This window comes from Antechinus flavipes, chromosome 2, assembly GCF_016432865.1.
Source record: "Antechinus flavipes isolate AdamAnt ecotype Samford, QLD, Australia chromosome 2, AdamAnt_v2, whole genome shotgun sequence".
NCBI classification, from domain to species: domain Eukaryota; kingdom Metazoa; phylum Chordata; class Mammalia; order Dasyuromorphia; family Dasyuridae; genus Antechinus; species Antechinus flavipes.
In genome coordinates, this window is record NC_067399.1 from 461,735,521 (window position 1) to 461,754,394 (window position 18,874).

General features: G+C 34.9%; 1 protein-coding gene across 8 annotated transcripts in view; it reads right to left on the minus strand.

The window, feature by feature from the left end:
* CDK5RAP2 (CDK5 regulatory subunit associated protein 2) overlaps positions 1 to 18,874 on the minus strand; it is a 150,531-nt gene that overhangs the window by 36,257 nt on the left and 95,400 nt on the right. For 7 of the 8 annotated variants that reach the window (XR_007950880.1, XM_051979527.1, XM_051979528.1 and 4 more), the window contains 5 exons: positions 13,894 to 14,353; positions 10,905 to 11,136; positions 9,913 to 10,032; positions 2,900 to 3,476; positions 229 to 461 (listed from right to left, as the gene is read on the minus strand). Coding sequence is in view for 7 of the 8 variants with exons in the window: in XM_051979527.1 (XP_051835487.1) it covers positions 229 to 461; positions 2,900 to 3,476; positions 9,913 to 10,032; positions 10,905 to 11,136; positions 13,894 to 14,353 (1,622 nt within the window). In the remaining variant the exon portion in view is untranslated. The remainder of the gene's footprint in view (positions 1 to 228; positions 462 to 2,899; positions 3,477 to 9,912; positions 10,033 to 10,904; positions 11,137 to 13,893; positions 14,354 to 18,874) is intronic. The other variant, XM_051979526.1, reaches the window with a different exon arrangement.

Below are 18,874 nucleotides of genomic sequence, written 5' to 3' on the forward strand. Positions count from 1 at the left end.
TCCAAACACCAGGAACCAATTTGCCATGAGGCAACAATTGCTGGCTGCCTTCCTAAATGAAAATGGTTCAAGATGGTCCCTGCTGTGATCCACATCAGGTCAAAACAGGGGAAAGGAAAGCCAATTTGTTCCACCTCCACTCCATTTCAAGACATACACTACTCAGAAAGTCTGACTTAAAATATTTAAGAATTTTAGACATTAAACAATGTAAGCATTACCACTTACCATTAAGAAACATCTTTTCCAATTTCTCAAGTAACTGAATGCTTTGATTCAGCTGCTCCCGGAAGCCTTCAGCTACATAGTAATCAACATCACTGGCCTGCAGCAACTCCTCAAAAGCTTTAATAAGGTTGGTCATATGTTGACGATAAATGACACAGATGCTGTGGCTGTCTTTAATCTGCTGCCGTTGGGAGGAGAGCTCCCTAGCTTGGGACTGAACTAATGAATCGTATCTGGTAAAAAGGGGGAAAAAATCTGGTATCATTTTCAAATTGAATTTTTTGACCTTAACACTAATTGAAAATATGATCGAGTACATTTTTCAAAAGCCTGAAGCTGTACAAATATCTATACTATTTGTTAATGGCATCTATACAACATCACTTTTTTCTATTTCAAAATAGCTAACAAATCCTGGAACAAGGGACTTCGTGCAATATTTTTCAACCTTACAAAGTATCCAATTAAAAGACAGATTATTAGAGACTAAAGGAAATGAGCATCCCATGTATTTTTCAAAAGAGCAGTTCTGACGAGCCTAATCCATAAATATCAGCGAAAATGATAGAATTAGAAGGGGGGGAAAGGGAGGGAATCATGGGCATAGCCCTGTATTTCTATGGAGACATATAACAGCAAGAAATCTTACTCTCCCCAACACTTTCCATTCAGCATTAGCATTACAGGGAAACAAAGGAGGATACATATGCTAAATATATATATGGGATCATAATTTCCATTTTATAGATGAGGCAACTGAGGCCTTTCCACTCATTATATCTCATTACTCTCATTACCTCTCTTCTGCATGAGTCATATTTCTATTTGATATTATGGCCATTTGTATCCATACCTTCTCCTCCCTATTCGAATGTAAATTCCTTGAAAGCCAGGGCTGTATCACTCCTATATTCCCCGTACAAAGTTATGCAGAAGATGATGCAAGATTCCACTTATAATAAAATTGAATATGAAAACTCTCAAATATGGACCAACTTCAAGTGTACTCAGCATAAGCAATGAGTTCAAATGCTTCCTTGTGCCACATGTCATCTTTCCATTTAAGTGACACTGGAATGAGTAAGAAGGTAACATTTGAAACAATTCAACATATCAACAAGTCCCATCATAATGATGTGATGCTAGCTCTTAAAAACTATAATCCAAGCATTTCAGAAATCATGGAAAATTCAATTCTGCCTCTAACAAAAGTAACAATAGATTATCACCAATTAGTGACAAGCAAAGAAGAGTACACTTTAATAACAATCCTATTTCCGATGTGTGATAAAGAATAAAACTGTATACACCTATACTCATAAAATATCTGTGAATAAAAAATCCTCCATTTTTATTAAGAGCCTGTTTTTCTAAAATGATCTTGAGGCATAGATACAAAAAAATGTGTACATTCCTCTTTTTATTGTCACTTGAGCTTACACATGCCTGGGAGTGAATATTGTAGGCTGTCAAGGTAACATGATTTGATCTGTGGTGGGTCCACCAAAATGGGGAAAAGAAAAAAAAAAAGTTCTAGGAAGATCTCCCCCACAAGCTTTTTTAGATCATTAACCACTGTTTAATTTAATTTAACCACTTAGATTGTACCCATTTGGTCAACTATTTCAAAAACACCCATCCTTTTTTTCTTGCTGCCTTAGACTCCCCCATTTTTACCTCTTTAGAGGTCAGCTTAAGTTCTCCTTTTTAAAGAAATCTTTACTAACATAAGTAATTATTAGGGTTCTTTCCCCCCCTCATAATGGTCTGTATTTACTACTCTGTGGAGATACGTGTATCATATCTTAAATAGAATGTAAACACCTTGAAGATACAGACTGTTCATTTTTGAACTTGTACAATGACTAGCAAAATGCCTTATAGCAAAGTAAGGGCTTTATGAATCTTTACTGAATTGCTGAACAGATTCAGCCAACTTCCACTGGACTGGAAACATAAGAACAAATGGAAGTATGTTAAGCCAGCATTTCAATTTCTTAAGAATGAGTGCCAGCTCATGGTCTGAGAGGGTAATTGCAGGTTTTTACTAGTAAATAAACTTGGGGTTTGAAAAATGCTATTCAAAATTCTGATCTATAAATGCTATATGCAGATGTCACACTCTTTCCAAAAGCTTTCCTGAATAACTCTAAAAGTATTTGCAGGGCTACCACAAAAAAGAGAGATTCCATTTTTTCAGGTTTGTCTTTTTTAGACCATTGGAGCAATGGCAGTTGCAGAGAACCAAATTTAAGTTTGAAGTAAAAAAAAATTTCCTAATGCTTAGAGAGCTATCCAAAGGAAAAATAGTCTTCCTCTGGAAATAGTGTATTCCTCCTCAATAGGTGTCTTTTCAAGAAATGGCTAAAGGTTATAGAGGAGATTTTGTTTATCCCTGAAGTGAAGTTGATGACTTCTCAAATCCCTAGCAACTGTGGATCTTGAGATATACAATAATTAAATCTAAAAGTCCTAGAACAACCTCAACCCCACATTGCAATGTCAGTCAATTTGTCTATATAACACTTTTTCTATAGAACTAACTTTCTGATCTAACATTCTTTTGCCTATTACTGTGTTTTCTCTGGACCTGGTAGGTAGGGGAAAACTGTGCAGCTAGTAAGAATGTACTGTAATGAAAAGTAATCTGGCTAGTCATACCAGAACTTACCTTGTAGGGGATGATTCTCTGAGTTTGTTTTGAAGATTATGTACTTCCTCAAGAAGGTTGATATTCATATTCTGCTCTTTCTTTAATTCAGATCCTTGTTCTTCCAGCTGTTGCTTTAGTTCTTCCACTATCCCATCAGCCAACTCTGAAGTCAATGGATGAAGGATTTTGGTGTGTTTTACATATTGAACTTGATGTAAACTAGAGAATGTCTTCATTTCTTCTTCATGGGTCCCACCCTTAGATTTATTATGTCCTTCCTGGGTTTCTTCAGTCCCACACAAGACTGTGATAATAGCCTTACTGCACTGGGACTGTTTAGAAGCTTGCAATTGAAATATGAATTTCTGGTATCCTTCAAGTTCAGTTTTCAAATCTCTAATTCGTTGTTTTAAATGATCAGCATCATCTGCATCAAATTCATCAGAAAGATCTGTTCCATTCACATTTACTTGAAGAGAAAGATTCTTGGAACTTTCATAAGACGCAGTTGAAGCTCCATCTATAAAATCTTCACAATGACTCTCTTTGTTTGAGGGCAAGTTGTCAAAGTTTTTAAGCTGACATAGTTCAGGTTCTGAAAGTTGAATGTTTTTATATTAGTATCTGTTGTTTTCAGAATTACTAGAATGAGTAAGATTTTCATAAGTCACCTATTTCAGGACAAGACTTTATCCAACTTCCCAGAGACATAGTCATAGCCTACTTATTTTTTTAAATTTCCAGAAGAGGACCCTACCATATCTTCAGTAAGTAGTTCTAGAATGTGAGTCAACAAGCACTTTCTCAGAGCTAACCTAAATCTCTATTCTGTTTAATTGTGCTCAGGTCTTAAGAGATGAGGAATAGATGAAATTAAGTTAAATTAATGGCCCACCTTCAAAAAATTTAAAATGAGAGTCCATGTAGTCAATACTCCACCCACAATGCAACAAAAACAACTCTTACATATATAGCATTTGACATTTTACAAAGCATTTTCATATACATTATCTCATTGGAAACAAAGGCCTGAAAGAGCATTCAACTTAGAATCAGAAAGCCAGACCTCAACTCCTGATACTATTTACTTGCTAAAAGAGCAAAATGAAGATATCACTTTACTTAAGTTCAGTTTCCTCATCTTTAAGATGTGAATAATTCTAGTTGTATGACTTACCTCAGAGTGATGGTGAGGAAATCACTCTGCAAAGTGAAAAATACTACAAAAATGAGAATCATCATTGTTGTTGTCTAAATATACAAGTATGTATTTATATGATACTTTCTTTTTTAATCTATTACCATTATTATTAATAATACATCACAATATGTGAACAGAAGAACCATATTTGGAATCAGAAAAACACAGGTTCAAGTTTCTTCTCTGACACATACCAATTATATAACTGACCAAGACATTTAAGCTCTCAATGTCCTAGGCAGAAAGTACACTGGTAGTTCTACTTCATTAAAATCACAAGTCTAATTTCTATTGCTGCTATTGATAATAAAATACTAATAATTCTAGGGGAAGAATTTTTCTAAATTATCTCTCAAGTTAATCAAAATATTAGAAGCCTGGATTTTCAGACTATCAGGCCATAATCAAAATCAAGTCTCCCACTTAATGATAGGGTACCCTAAATATAAGCAATTATAAGAAAATAAGCTACCTATTAAAGATTAGTCTTGCAAACCCCAACTTGTTACAGTTCTCTCTGAACTTATGTAAAGTGATAAATCTTAGCCCCTTGGTAATAAGTCTAGATCTAAGAAAACAAGACAATGGTGATTTCAATGCAATTCTCTTCACAAAAGTAATACCTTGATTAAAGCCAGATTTTGAAATTAACATTTCATAAATGTCTGAATTATCACAAATCTTACCTGTGTATGTATTTGTTTTTATGAGTTTTATCATCAAACATTCTCAAAATGGTAAAAATGAAAACAATGTTAGTCTACAGGAATGGGTATCATGCCCCACTCAGACTGTTATTAGTGAATGAACAATTGCATTGAATCTAGTGGGGGAGGGGGGAGAAGAGATACATTATTTGTCTCTGTGAGACAAACATCTAAGAATGTTGACTATAGTGCCATTTCGTTTTTGACTTTGTATTTCTTGTATCTCACACAATATTTGGCATGGAGTAGTTAAGAGAAAGGCAGGCCCAGAAGAAAGAAAGAAGGGAAGCCCTAGGTTTCTCATATCCACACATAAATAGTACTAGTTCCCTTTCATCTACTTAGTCCAGAATTGAATTGTACAATAGAAAATTTTAGATCAGAAAGAAAATGCGTTAAAAAGCAATTAGCCTACTACCCAATTTCACAATAGAGAAAATGGAGTCCCAGAAAGGTGAGGTGACATGGCCATAGATCCAGAGTAGTTGATAGTTTGACATAGTGCTCAATTGGAGCATGAATTTATGTGTACTTTGGTATTGAAGTAAGAAGGGTAAAAAGATTTGAGGGTCATTTTACTAACTGAAATTAGAAAAAAAAGAAACAAAAAAGTCCCATAACCTTTCCCCTAATTACATTGCAAACAACCCAAAATTAGATTCTTTCATTTAATAAACTAATGTCATGTGAAGCAATGGAAAGAAGTTGGAATCACAAAATCTTAGGTCCCTTGGAAGGGACCTTAAAAATTACCTAACTCCAACCCCCTTATTTTACAGAAAAGAAATTTGTCCAAAGACACATGGCTAGTGAAGTATCAGAGCCTGGTACTTTCAAATTCTATCCAAATCTATGGTATCCAAACTCTAAAGACAGCATTCATTCATTCATTCAAACAGCATTAGTGAGTATATGCTAGGTGCCAGCATTGTTCTAAGCACCAACAATAGATAAAAAGACAAAAACAGAACAATACCTAGCCTCAAGAGGGAAGCTTTCTGGCAGAGGAAACAAGAACATATTTAAGTACAAAATATAGAAAATATAACTTCAGGATTAAGGATGCTAGTGGCTAGGGGAAATACAGCATTCTTACAGAGATTAACACCTAATCTGAGCTCTACAAGAAGCCTGAAATTCTACAAGACAGAGAGAGGTAAGGAGGATGTGCAATAAGTACAGGCAAAGGAGACAGCAAGACATGGAGAAAAGAGATATAATGGCATGTGTGAGGTATAGCAAGTAAGTCGGTTTGTCTAGAATATAAGAGCATATAAAAGGGAGTCACTTACTCTAAGTCTGGAAATATATGCTAGAATAGTGGTGAAAGACTTTAAAAGTCAAACAGAGAAGTGTGTATTAGAAACTAGAGGCAATAGGAACCCATAGAAGTTTTTGAAGAAAAGAGTAAATGGTCAGATCAGTACTTCAAAAATAACAAGAAACATTCACATAGCACTTGATGATTTGCAGAGTGCTTTATAAATATTAACTCATTTTATTCTCTAAACAACCCCTGGAAGACAGGTACTATTATTATTCCCATTTTACAGATGAGGAAACTGAGGCAGACAGAAGTTAAGTGATTTTCCCAGAGTTGCACAGCTAGTAAGTTATCTGAGATCACATCTGAACTCAGATTTCCTTAACTCTAGATTTAGTACTCTATTCATTGTGCCACAAACTTGGTGGCTGAATAAAGGTTGAATTGGAGAGGAAAAATCCTGGATGCAGATAAAGAAAACTGGGAGGCTATTGTAATAGCGAAAGATGGCTTTGTAGAAAGTAGGCTCTAGATAAGATATATTGTGGAGGTACACTTGAAACTGAATGGAGATGCAAAGGTGAGGGAGAAGAAAAAGTTGAGGATGACTCCAAAATATTGAATTTAGGTGACTAGAAGAGTGGTGCCATAAAAAGGAATATAGAAGTGAAGAAGATGGGAGATGGGAGAATTTGAGGAGAGTAGAGATTAGCTGTCTTGAGTCATGCCAATGAAAATATCCAAAGCAGTTATTAAACTGGGATTAGAGCTGAATCTCCAGATCTGAGATTCATCTGTATAGAGGTAACAAATAACTTAATGCCTGAAGACTAACAAGATCAAGACAAAGTGTAAGAAGAGGTCACAGAACGACACAGCCTTAGGGCACAGCCACAAACAGTATATAAGACAATTTGATGATCCAGCAAAGAAGACTGAGTAGCAGAGGGCTGACAGATACAAGAAGAAAGTGGAGGACAATGTAATGAAATGGAAGAGCAGTCAAAAATATCAATTGCTGCAGAGAGGCAAAAAAAGACAAGAATTTTTTAAAAGGCCATCAGATTTGGAAGTCAGGTCACTAGTACCCACTGCTACATGTATAATCTTTTAAGGGGATAGGCTTTTGTAAGTGAGCTCTACAAGATATGGTTTCTGTGAGCTATTCAACTGAAGAGAAGCAGTTCTGTCACACTTCACCTGTTTGTAAGTATACAGTCATACTCTAAATAAGGCTGCCCAGACCAATGTTCTACAATAGTACCACAGACTCATGTGGCAAAGTTGTAAATTCTGATACAATATAATTTGGCCAAATGATCATTTATATGGAACTAAATGCTCTCTGTAATGCTGTTTCCATGGAACCAAGTCATGGTATTATGGAAAGTTATTCTTGTATTAATTTTGGTGAGACTGTGCCTGTACTTATACCACCATAGCTGGAATACATAGTAAAATCATCTGGTCTAGCCAGCTCCTTTCACTGATGAGAAAACTGAGGTCTAGGGAGAAAGAATGACTTCCAACACCACACAGATGTCATAGGGTCAGGACTTGAATCCAAGGTCAATATTCAGCAAGTAATGTAGAAGCAAAAGAGCAGTAGGTAATCTTGCAACCCTTTGTTAAATAATTATGATGGAAAAAAACTGTAAACTTAAGCATGCTTCATGAACTTCATGCATCCCTGAAGCAACTTATACATGACATGGTAGGGCAAGATGATAGAGAGCAGACAAGACTCTTTGTGATCTCCTCTGACCTTCTTTCAAACAACAGCAGATTAAGCCTCTAAACTGATTTTGGAGTCAAAGAATCCACAAATATTTGTAGTACAACACATTTCTAGAAGAAGATACCTTGTAAAAACTACAGAACAGGTGTGTTTCAAACGGGCAGGGGGAAGAGTCTGCCAAACCCAGACTGCAGCATAGGGAGCCTGGGGCCAGAAGCTGGAGCGGAGAACCAGAACACTGCAGCTTCCACACACCTGGGAATATTCTGTGAGCCTCTTAGGTCACTCTGTCCTGGTTGTAAGCAGGTGGTTTGGCAGATTTGCCTTTTGTAAAAGGCAAATTGTAAACTACTGAGCCCCCAGTAAAACGCTGGACCTAGCTGCCATTACCCAGCATTAGAAATCAATCAGCAGAACTGCCCCAGGATATAATAAAGCAGCTGTCACTCCTTTGCATTGAACAGACCTCAAATCCTGAGGTTCAAAGCAATTGAAATTCAAAGCAAAGCATTTCCAGATGAAGCCCCAATGGGAGAAATGAGCTAGTCTCCATTTCACAAGGCTTTCTTTGAAAACTGCATAAAGGATCTTAAAAGAGTTAGAAGAAAAATGGGGAAATGAAATGAGATCATTGCAAGAAGGAATGGGAAAAGCACATAATGTCCTACAAAAGAGATATGAAAAAGATAACAATTCACTGAAAAACAAAATTTGTGAAATGGAAAAAAAAATGCAATGAACAAAAAAAAACAATTGGCCAACTGCAAAAGGAGTTAAAAAAGGTAACTGAAGAAAATAATACACTAAAAATTAGAATTGAATAAATGGAAGTGAATGACTCAATAAGACTTCAAGAATCAGTCAAACAAAAACAAAAAAATGAAAAAATAGAAAAACATATGAAATATCTCCTAGGAAAAACAACTGACCTGGAAAACAGATATAGGAAAGATAACCTAAGGATTACTGGACTTCCTGAAAGCCATAATGAAAAAAAGAACCTAGACATTATCTTACAGGAAATCATAAAAGAAAACTACCCTGATATTTTAGAATAAGAAGGTAAAATAGCCATTGAATGAATTCACCAATCACCAATTAAATACCAAACTTGAAATTCTAAAAATAAAAGGAGAGAATTAAGCTGAATACGTGTGTGTGTGTGTGTGTGTGTGTGTGTGTACATGTACATGATTGTACACATGGATATTCAGGCATTTATGTGGACCTCCTACTTCATGATACAGTAAACATTTATTTAGTATTTTATAATCAGGAAGGCAGAAGTCATTAAGCTTTCTTATAAATATCAATAAAGCATGTGAAATCACATGTCATCCTAATATCAGCATCATTTACATTCTTAGCAATGCTTCAATTACGTTTAAACCATGTCAAATGCCTTTCCACAATTCAGATAAAGGACCAGTTTTATTTTCTGACTTCCTCATCCAAGACCAGAACTCTGCAGAAGCTTCTCTTGAATTTCCAGAATTAAAGAGAGGTCCTAACAAAGTTTTTTGGCACAAAGAAAACAATCTTCAACCCATTTATATGAAGATCTGTATTTATAAATCCTTATGTCCCTCTTGAAAATCAGCTTTTCTGGAGTCTAGCAAAGGATTTCTGGGATATCACTTCTTACTAACTGAAGTATGCCTTAGTTAAATTATATTGCAAAGGACAATAATCCTTTTAAAAAGAGAATCGCAAAATATTATAATGAAAAGGGAACTTATCTATTATAATGCAGAGATATGTGAAGCTCAGATAGAAGTAATTTGAAGGACTTGGGATATTAAGACATCATCTCTACCCTTCCCTTTTAAAGATATGGAAACTGAGGCCCAGAGAAGGTAAACAACATAGGATGTGGACAAATGCCATTAGTAATGATCATCTAGCAATAGAATGGTAAATCTGAAAAACCCATTAAACTGCATAGTCTAAGCCTCAAGAATTTTCCAAATATGGAAACTAGACTTGGAGAAGGGTCTAGAACTAAGAATTCATAACTACCAGTTTGGGTTCTTTCTTCTTCATCATTTTTGCAATCTGCTCTCTAATCAGTAAACAATGTTCAAGCTACAGCGCTCCCATCTTCATTTTCTAATCACAAACTACCTGGACTCTTTCTCTGATTTTCATCCTCCTCTTTTTCCTCCTTCCCATCGGCATCACCTTCAGGATCCTTTAATTCCACCTTGCTCTCTTGGCAAACTGCTTTCGACGAGGGCTCAGCTAGAGAAATCCACAAAATGAAAAAATAAAAGCACAAAACTGAAACCAAGCCAAGCAACTGAAAAGAACACAAAGACACAATGGGGAAAATGAAAACGCTGGGGATGCAAGATGCAATTTATAAGACAAAATTAATCTACAGAACTGCCATAATAAAAAATAAAAAGCATAAATATACTTCAGCTTGTCTCAAATGGTTTAAGTCCCTGCTTTTGAAAAAAGAAGCATGTGGAAATGAATTCTACAGGGTTAAGCCACTGTTCCTCTGAGAGGAGAAATCTTCTAATGGGCTTCTTGACTAAGAATCACAGAACTAAGAACCAGGACTTTCTTGGGTCACATAGTCTCTCAAAACCAAAAATGGGGTACCTTCATGGTCCAAAAGTAAAACCCCTCAGGAGGCACCATGGATTCTAACACTCTTATTCTTCACAGGAAGAATCAAGCCCACTCTTTTCCTAGGTTTAGGACAGAGAATCAGGACAATTCAACCCTTCAGTCCACACCCAACTGCGGGTCATTGGAGTCCAAAAGGGGCCAGGCAGAAATAGGCTATATCCAACTCAGATTAGGTTTTCCAGTTACCCACAAAAAAAAAAAAAGTTTACCCTAATGATCTCTGCTTCAATATTAGTGTGACCTAAACGAACCCCACTCTTTACAGTACTCCAGAGGGAATGAAAATAATAGATTTGGTTTTCCCTTAGTGTTTTTCTGTACCATATTAGAAGCAAGAATCAAGATTAATCACTGCAATTCATGGAATTTATGAGTGAACTTATTATAATTCTAAACAACACAGCTGACATTTCAAGCAGTTCTATCAGTTATATGCCTAGCTCTCTAAAAGACATTTTTCTTTTTCATTTTACCATTCAGCAAGAGTTTGTCTTGCATTGGTCTCTCTTCAATCAGAGCTTCAGTCAAAGATAACTTTTGTTGAAGATGTTTGTTTCGAATTGAACATTCCTTGAGATGTCCATGCAGTTCAGCTATCTGGTTCTGTAGATAAACCATTGTCTCCTGGGTAGAAGAGTTTAAGTTTACACTTCCTAATGATCTAGATGATTTTAATGGAATGGGTAAGCGGGATTTCTTAGTGCTCTGAAAAAAACACATTGTAAAATTTTACACATACTAGTTAAAATCACTTCCTTTCATCAGTCAACATTTATGAAATGACCACTGCATACACATTACTATTCTAATAAAGTATTAGGTGACATTATTAAGGAAAGAGAAGGGAGAATCCCTGATTTCATGAAACTTATTTTTCAGTAAAGAAAAGATGCCATATAAAACACATGCATCACTTATTCTAATAAGATTATCTCTCTAAAATCCTCAATTATTTAAGATCCAGCAGTAAACAAAGGAGACCTCTGAGAAGTCAAAGAGATATCATAAAATTGATACATCAAAATTCTAACATTGTATTCATGGGCTCTTGCTCAAGTCCTATCATTCTTACTAATATTATTAAGTCTTAAGCTTCAGAAATGTAAGCTTAATATTTATTAATATCAGTATTATTAATATTAGTGGCTTGTCAAGTTAATATTGTTGATATTAATAACAGCAATATTGATAATAACAGCATTTATAAAGCATGAAGACTTGAAAAGTATATTACAAACACGGTGGTATATTATCACCTTCATTTTGCAGATAAAGAAACCAAAGTTCAGAGGGATTAAAAGTAGAAGGTAGGACACAAACTCAGATCTATACTAAATTTCAGTCCAGTGCACTTTCTATACCTACCACTGTTCTAAAAGCTTTTTCAGGAAGTAGAGGAAAATAGAAGAAACAAATTAGAAGGCAGGGAGTTACAAGAAGTACACTGACAGCAGAAAAACCTGAGAGCTGACACCAAAGAATAAGACAGAAAAGAAACTAACAAAGAAAACAGACATAAGAACTCACACATCATAACAGTAAGGAGCCATAAGTATAAAAGCCAACAAGCTCAAGTCTACACATAAATAGCTTCTAGAAGCATGAGTATATTACAGCTTATAATTATAATAAAGGCACTGAAATAGAAAGTGGTTAAAACTCTCCCAACCTTCCCTTCCACACAGTAACACTGCTCAGGCTAATCCTTCATCCCAGGTCCAGGTAAGCAAGGAATATCAACATTTCTCACTAAGTAGTCTAGAACACACATTCCCAAAAGGTGGTTCTACTTTTGTCACTGTGAAAGCATTCTTTTTAAGAAAAAATAATCACCTTTGGCTCATGTACAAATTTGCAACATCTATATTGGCCTCCAAATTTTTATCTGGCAAATTTGACTGAAATAAAATCATTCTGGGATCTAGCCTTTTTTTTAGTATTTTTCCCCATTTAAATGATCAACAATATAAATTATTCCAAACTATATATATCTTGGACAAGGGGAAAGGGAAGATGCAATACTCTTACTGTTCCATTTGATTCAAAACAGAGTTAAGAATTACCTTTCCTAACACTCAGGTATAAAACAAAGGATATATGCAGGCTATATAAGTGAGAATGGACATTAGAGGCATCAGCCAAAATTACACAGATGTACATCCCAGTTGTCATTAATATTATAGTAATGTCTTTTTATTGTCTACTTCAGATATATTTAGAAAACCCTTTTCCAAAAATTATAGTTTTGATGCATAATTTAAAACAATCAAAAGCAATTTTGTTAATGATATAGCTAACACTCTTTGGTACAGACAAAAGCAGTAATTTGGTGGTCAGAAAATAAACTTAATTCTCTATTTCTGTGTTATGAAGCACTGTTACAGTTCATTTTTCAGATCCAAAACAGCCATCAGAGATAGAATAGGAAAAGTCATCACTAAAGCACCATATTTGAAAATGAGCACTCTTGTACTGTAAGACTTATATATGTGCTCATGTTTTAAAAATAGAATAGAAAAGTTGGTGACGAGGAAGGTTATGACACTAAGCCAATAAGAGGCTATTAAAAAGTTACTAAAAACATGGAGCTGGATAAAAAATTTCTTGTTGATACAACATTATCAGAACTCAAAGGGTCCTTAGAACAGGAACATTGGGATTGAGAGAGGCCTTGATTAAAAGAGTACATTTTTTCTCTAGTATTTAAGTTTCATAAAGCAGTGTCCAAAGAACAATTGTACAGGTAATGTATTATTTCTGCTTCACAGATGAGAAAAGAGAGATTCAAAGAGATTAAGTGTATCTCAGCTGCTAAGTGAATCCTCAGAAAATAACATTTTTTAACTTTAGAAACAACTAGTGCAAAGCAACTTAAGAAACTTAGAACCCAACTCAAGTATAAACTCTTTGACCTTTTGGTTCAGAAGACTATATAATTTTATTAACAAATCCTTATATAGAAAAAGCAATCATTTAGATAGCAGTACTGAAAACAGATTAGTAATATAAACCAAAAACAAAGGAACAATTGGAATTAGAGACCAATGATCTAGCCCAACTCCATCATTTTAAAATTGTGGAACCTGAAACTCAGAGAGGAAAAGTGACTCGCCCAAAGTTACAAAGAAAATTGTTAATGATTTAACCAAAGGCACCCCAGGAAGAACAGAACCCCAAGGATTCTGAATCCTAGTCCATTTATCTTTGTACTGAACTAATTAAAAATCAACATTAAGGATATCATGCAATGAAACCATTTTCAAGGCACGATGTCTAAATATGATTTCAGTGAATGGTCTGAAGGAAATGGTGCTAAAGGAATTTTGCATAGCGGAAGATCTGACCCCAGAAAGGGAAATAATATGCCCTAATTCACTGGGGAAGGAAGAGAGGGAAAAAGGTGTTTATGTATTTTTATCACCCTCCATCCCCAAGTGAGCAAACAAGAAAAGAAAAACATACTTTATGTATTGTGCTTGGAAGAGGAAGAACATTGTGCTGTTCTGGCATCTTATATACATTTTCATGCTGATGTTCTGCATTTAATACTGAATATTTTGGTTTTTCTTCTGCAGCATCTTTCTTCCCTTCGTGTCTGAATTTCATGGTGTAGCTCTCTGGGTTCGTTGTTTGTGTAACTGAATCTTTCACTTCTACCATAGACAATTCAATTGCCTTATTAAGGTGTGCTGTTGCAGCAGGATAAAATCTTTCCTTTCCATCAAATACCGATTTCAGGTCTATATGCTGCCTTAAAAACTTATTGACCTGTTTAAAACGTCGGAGTTCAGTTCTTAACTGAATAATTATTTGCTTAAGAGTCTTTTCATTCTTATCCTCTAGATCACAGCCAGAAAGTTCCTGTTCAGTCATGCCCAGATGCTCCAGGAGAAGTTCACTTACAGCTTTCATAAGCTCTGGTCTGTATTACCATAAAGAGAGAAAAATGATGAGTTTAGCTTTTTAGAACACAAATTGTACTGTATACTCATTTCAGCTACTCAACTTACCTTACAGCAATGGTAAAATCATAAAAAGCTAGAGTTGGAAGGGACCTGAGTTTTGAATTCAGATCACAAAACGTGAGAGTTACAGAGGACACTCAGAGGCTTTCCCCTCTACACCATTCCTAAAAAGCAGGCATGTAGATGATACTTTAAAATTCCAGAAATGGGGAGCTCACTAATGCCTACAACAAGTTCATTTCCAGTTTTGACAGCTCCCATTGCTAGAAAGTTTTTTCTTCCAAAGAAATCTGCCTCTGTAACTTCTACCCAGCTCTCCTACTTCTGCCCTGTAACCAAAGAGAATAAATTGAATCCCTCTTTCATGTGAATTTTAGAATAGAAGTGACCACAGAGATCCAGCATCTACTCATCTTGTAGTAAAAGAAACTGAGGCCCAGACAAGTAAAATGACCTCCCCAAAGTCACACAATTAATTTAAATCAGAGGGAACTCAAACCTAGGTCTTCTGATTCCCAGTCCAGTAAGTACTCTTGTCATTAGATTATACTTCATTTAATATTGAAATACTTGTCATCTAGGGGAGGAGATGGAGAGAAGGTGGGGAAAAAATGGAAGTCAAGATTTTGCAAGGGTAAATGTTGAAAAATCATCCTTGGGACAGCTAGGTGGAGTAGTGGATAGAGCATCAACCCTAAAGTCAGGAGGAACTGAGTTCAAATCTGACCTCAGACACTTATCACTTCCTAGCTGTGTGACCCTAGGCAGGTCACTTAACCCCAAATGCCTCAGCAAAAAAAAAAAAAAAAAAGAAAGAAAGAAAAATTATCCTTGCATATGTTTTGAAAATAAAAAAACTTCAATAAAAAAATGAAAAATTAACATTTTCATTCTGAAATGAATAAAATAATTGCAAGGAAAAATTATATTTCATTTATCCCACATTTGTATGGCATCTTGTGTATAATACTGTCCCAGGCATTGTAGATACAGGTTTCAAAATAACAATCTATGCTCTCAATGATCACACATTTTTCTGGGTGAAAGGAGTAGAATCTTTACAAAATAAATGTGACACAAAACGAGATGTAGTGCAGACAATGATGAAAGCCAAACAAAATGCTCTGGAGAAAGTTTAAGAAAGAACTAGTTAAAAGCCTTGATTTTTTAGAAAATTCTAAAAAAGGGAGATGAAGCATAAGGGTAGAACAAGCTTAAGCAGCTTGCCAACTCCAAAGAAAAGGGAAAAAAATTAAGCCAGATGGACGGTGGTCTACATAAAATGTGTAATAGTTCCATACTGGAAATACCATCTCTATGGCCTGCGTAGTAAAACTCATCTATAATATTTCTCACGTCCATCCCTTTCTCTGTCCTTACAAACCTCATCACATTTTACCTGAACTACTACAACAGTCTCTAATTTAGTTTCCCTCAGTCTCTGCCCCTTCAAATCTAACTCTCCAAATAGCTGTCAAATTTCTATTCCTACAACACAGATCTGACCATGATCTGTCTGGCCCCATCCTCAATTAAAAAGTATTTAATGTCTCCTATTTCCTTCTATGATAAAATAAAAAATCTTCAGTCTGATATTTAAAATCACCTATAATTTGGCTTCCAGCTACCATTCCAGTATCATTTCAAATTAGTAACCTCTTCATCTACTCTCTGTCCTAATCATCCTATATGTTTTTGCACAAGTGGCTATTTATAGTTAGGAATGCATTCCCTTTTCCACTACACCACACTTACTACCTTTAATAGAAGAGACATATACAAGAGTCCTATAGTGGAGAGCTCTCAGCACTGGGTGTGGAATTGGCTTCCCCTCTTTTTTTTTTTCTGCCAGGTATCTTGAGCTTCAAATCTAAAATCAGGTGATACATTTCTAACTGGAAATGTAGTGAAGTGGTACAAAACTAATGAGCCAATAGTGTAATAAAAATTACTTAACAATACTAATTTAAAAGTACTTAAATATTTAGAATCTTAAACTACTTAAAATACTTAACTAATCATAAAAATATTAAGTCTTAAACTATATTACATATGGTAGCTAAATCATAGAAAATAACCATTCTACTATATTCTGTCCTAGTCCTACTCAGTTTGGAGTACTATGATCACTTCTGGGTACAATATTTGAAGACCATTTGACAAACTGGTGTGCATTCACAGAAAGGCAATCAAAATAGTGAAGGACTAGGGATGGAAATGAGGGGATAGTGATAAGTGTGTACAGGGAGGAGAGAAATATGTTCAGCATTCAAATCTCTGCAAGCTGGCCATTTCAAAGAACTGGATTAATTCTATGTTCTAGAGAACTGAACAATGAGGAGACATTCCAGAGAAGAAAATTAATATAAGAAACTCACTAGCAGATAGACCTATCCAAATATGGAACGTGCTATTTCATAAGGTAGAGATATCACCATATACATTCAAGTAGAGGTTGGATGATCATGTGACTGAAGAAATTTTTGCTTTAAATGCAAATCCAGCAGCAAAGTATCTTTAAACTCTAAGATTCTGTGCTTCTAAGGTTTTTCTTATCAAGGATTTGTTTTTTGTTATTTTTTTTTAAACAGGAACCAAATTCATCCCCAATTCATTTATTCTTTATTCTTTATTTAATTATATTATCATTGTTTTTTATCAGAGCTGTGCATTCACTTGTAAATGTTCAAAAATGTCCACAATAAAGAGTTTCATAACTGCAGTAAGTCCCTATATATCTAGGATCCCAGAGTGACTAAAAGATTCTAGAGATGTTCATTCAAGGAGATGAAATAGTCTTATAACAATTTCAACTTCAAAGCTTCAGAGACATGCAATAGACTAGCTTCAGTTACCACAAAACTCACAAAGAATAACAGATCAAAGAATATCTCTCCTATGCAAAATATACATTTAAAAATATAATTTGATTACATATTTCATTATTTAATGAGATTGGCTCCACAACTGTTGTAATAAAAAAAATCTCATTTGCTTAGAATTTTATTTTTTTCATAATATTTATATTCTTGAGGTAGTAATGAAAAAGATTTATACTATGAACAAAGTTCATAGCCATAAGTTTTTTTTTCCCCCAAATAAATGAAAAGGATATGTTAGACAATAGAAATTATAAAATAATTAACAAATATATTCATGTCAACGGCTTCTAAAAAAAAAATAGGAGCAATGTTTGAGGAACTAATTTTTTTACAAAAAAAAAAAAATGATATCTATACTAAATGTATGACACTTGCTTTTAGAAACATAGAATGCTAGAGATTAGAAGGGATTTTAGCGGTTCCCCTAATGCAAGGGAATAGGAACTAAGGATTGGACTTGTATTTTTATTAATTTAGAAAACCTTCAGAAGAAAAAACTTCTGTTCTACCACCTTCTAGTGTTAGATTTCCCTAGAAAACTGAGAACCTTGCCCAGGACCACAGAGTCAGCATGTATCAGAGGCTAGTTTAGCTTAGTTCTTCCTCCCTCGGAAGTCAGCTCTATCCACTATGGTATGCTGTCTGTCCCATCCAGTCATTGTACAGTTGAAGTAGGTTCAGGTCTCTTTCCAAAAGATGGAAACTGAAATGAGTTCAAGCTTATGCTAATCTAGAAAGCAGAAGCGCATTTTTTGCTTATTGAACAAAAATCTAAGATTTTATAAACTATAGAGGAAAGAAGATCATCACACTCCAATAGCATGGAAAAACTCTAGGGATCTATTCCCAGCTTGCCTTATCCCAGGAGACATGAGCAATTTCCTTGTATTTTCAGTCAATTTTCTATGCACTCATTTTCTGCAATTATAAAAGAGATAGAACACTGCCTGGCTATTGCTGTTGTCATGCTGATGGAAGGAATTTTTTTTAAGTAATGTATTAAAGAGATAGCTTCAAGAAAATTGCTAATGTTATGAAGTCCAATTCCCCTTACCTAGAATGTACTAGATTCCCACTTCATTTATGTTTCTCAGCAACCCTTTCATCTTTCAAAACTCAACTCAGGTGCCATGTTTTATCATAAATCTTCCTTGACTTCCCCACTTGTTAGTGTTCTCTCCTGCCTCAAACGTCCTTATACTCCATTTATTTAGTTATTTTTATGTTTGTTATAGCTCCCTCCTGGCATGTATGCTTCTTGAAGGAAAGAACTCTTACAGTTTTTTATCTTTGTGCCTTTGACACCTACCAGGGTGATTTAAATTTAATAAATGCTTATGAAATGTTTCTTATTGAAATGAATTTAGAAGAAAACATTCCAAAGCATTTCCATTGCAATGTCTTCTTGATGTCACTTGATCAACCAGCCTCTACTCGAATACTTATAGTGACATCATTACTTTAAAAGGAAACATGTTCCATTACTGTACAGGTCTAATTGCTAGGAAGAGACTTATAGTTAAATCCAGACTTTAAATATCAGAATCACAGTTGCTTTATATTAAAAATGTTTCAAAAGCAAAAAGATTTAAGTAC